Raw genomic sequence first — 2246 nt, 5'->3', positions numbered from 1 at the left:
GTACCCGTAGGGTCTCGTCTTATTACCCAAGCTAGAGTCTCGTGCACGACCAGCCTGCGTCCCCTTTGGCGAGCGCTCCAAAATTTCAAATTCGGTACGCGCATCCAATCTCGCTTGGTTGCCACTAACTGTGCGTAGTAATTGTAGCGAAGCCGCATACTTGGCTGTAAGAACCTTCGCGATCGCCTTCCGCAGTATCGTGATATTTATTAAATATCGTGAGGTTTCCACCCGTATGATATTACTAAAATTTCATTGGCAATTGCAGAGACAGCGTTGTATTTGCGTTTTAGCGGAGGCATACAAAAGAGAGAGAAAAAGGAAGCGTACGTCGAGGGAAGCAGGTAAGTTCTGAGTTGCTTCGATTTAATTCTCCTAGCCAACCAGAATAATTCTCCAGGGCATTTCGTTATTTTGTATACACAACTCCATCTCACATGTGATTGATTACCTGGACTCCCATTGCCATGCCCCCTCCATCGCGTTCAATGGCTTCAGTCATTGGATCGGCGCGGCGCTTGTTGAAAAAGGCCCCTTTGCAGCCCCTGCACTTTCACGATGCCAATTTCGAGACGATACCTGCGTCGCGGAAAATTGAGGAGGAAATACACGACGTCTCAACGAGCAGATATTATCCTTTACGAATCGGTGAAGTAGTAAATACGAAGTACCAAGTCGTCGGAAAATTAGGATTTGGCCTTGGTTCGACCGTCTGGCTGGCTAATGACCTGCAGTGAGTTGCGTCGTGTCATTGCGACAAAGTACTTACATATCTAGTGAGCATCGTGCGGTTGCGCTGAAGGTATTTACAAACGATCAACAGAACCGTGAAGAGATCAGCACCTATAAGCATTTGGTGAGCGTCAAATCGAACCGCCGCCATCTCCGCGATGCACTAGATACCTTCACTCTATATGGTCCCAAAGGCGAGCACCAATGTCTCGTACACGAGCCCATGTGGGAAAGCGCGCGAGACCTACTCCGGCGGAATACGAGCCACAAGTTCACAGAAGACTTACTAAAAGCATTCCTTTATCGCTTGCTTCAAGCCCTTGATTATCTCCATTCGGAAGCGCATTTGATTCATACAGGCGAGCCTCCTCTCTACCAATAACGCGCGAAGATAGACTCATCATATTCTAGATATCAGCGCTGGTAATGTTCTTATGGAAATTGAGGACCACTTGATCATCACCGCATTCATCAAAGCCGAACAAGACCACCCCTCGCCTCGTAAAGAAGTTGATGGATATACCGTCTATGCTTCTCGGAGCTTCGACTTGCCGAAAAGTATCGGAGAGCCTGTTCTTAGCGATTTTGGCTCGGCTGTATCTGGGGATGTCGCGCATGCAACCGGACGTGTATCCCTTAGCACGTTAGGGTCCGTAGACGAAGTGGCCTATGCGCGAACACCAGAATTAAAAGTACGCGTATAGTCACGGAGCCTTGATCTTATTGATTCTATTGGTTAGCTCTTATCGATAACATACGGACCCAAATTAACGTGCTAAGGGATAGGTCGCCCGAGGTCTGCTTGCAGATCCCGTGGAGCTACAGCATCGATATTTGGAACATTGGGGTTCTTGTAGGTTGTACCAGAGATCGTCACGAGATGAACTGACGCGACTATCAGATTTGGGACCTGTTTGAGGGGAAACACATGTTCTATGGACAGGATCCTAAAGAGAAACGGTATATGACTCGTGCTCACATTGCTGAGATGATTGCCATGATGGGACCGCCGCCTTTGGAACTTTTGAAGCGTGGAAAGAGGGCCGCCGAGTTCTTCACTAAGGATGGTAAGCACTATCGGTACTGACCCTAAATATCTTCAAGCTTAATCTGTAGGTCAATGGCGTGGTGAAATACCCCTCCCAAGTGCTACTAGCCTAGAGGAGTCTGAGGAGAACCTCGACGGTAGTAACAAGGAAGCCTTCCTTCAGTTTATGCGCAAAATGTTGCAATGGCAGCCCGAACGTCGACAGACGGTGAAACAGCTACTACAAGACCCCTGGTTAAATGGAGTTGCTACGATGTAGCCCCTTTACGAACAAGGCTCTCACTTAAGAAGTGCTTTCAAGTCTACGAGATAGCGCGAGAGCTGCGTTTCTTTGGACTACAATAGCATTCATGACACCGAGATGCGTGCTGATACTGCTTTTCTCACCCTATTTGCCTCTTCTTACCGCACGCACGCGCCTATCGCCTTTACCATATGCACCACCGATCTTCGCTAGCATTTTAGC

General features: G+C 48.2%; 1 protein-coding gene across 1 annotated transcript; it reads left to right on the top strand.

Annotated features, from left to right (window-relative positions):
• Nucleotides 1–488: 488 nt before the first annotated feature.
• Nucleotides 489–2039, top strand: K441DRAFT_683688 (CMGC protein kinase; the record flags this gene model as incomplete). The annotated part of the gene is made up of 6 exons (XM_067651716.1): nucleotides 489–733; nucleotides 778–1091; nucleotides 1144–1381; nucleotides 1519–1585; nucleotides 1634–1799; nucleotides 1849–2039. 6 exons carry the CDS (start codon nucleotides 489–491, stop codon nucleotides 2037–2039), a joined length of 1221 nt encoding a protein of 406 aa, XP_067509767.1.
• Between the last annotated feature and the right edge of the window lie 207 nt (nucleotides 2040–2246).

Source organism: Cenococcum geophilum, assembly GCF_001692895.1.
Source record: "Cenococcum geophilum 1.58 unplaced genomic scaffold K441scaffold_2, whole genome shotgun sequence".
NCBI lineage: Eukaryota > Fungi > Ascomycota > Dothideomycetes > Gloniales > Gloniaceae > Cenococcum > Cenococcum geophilum.
Note: the sequence above shows the minus strand (reverse complement) of the source record. Positions and strands in the feature narration are given on the sequence as shown.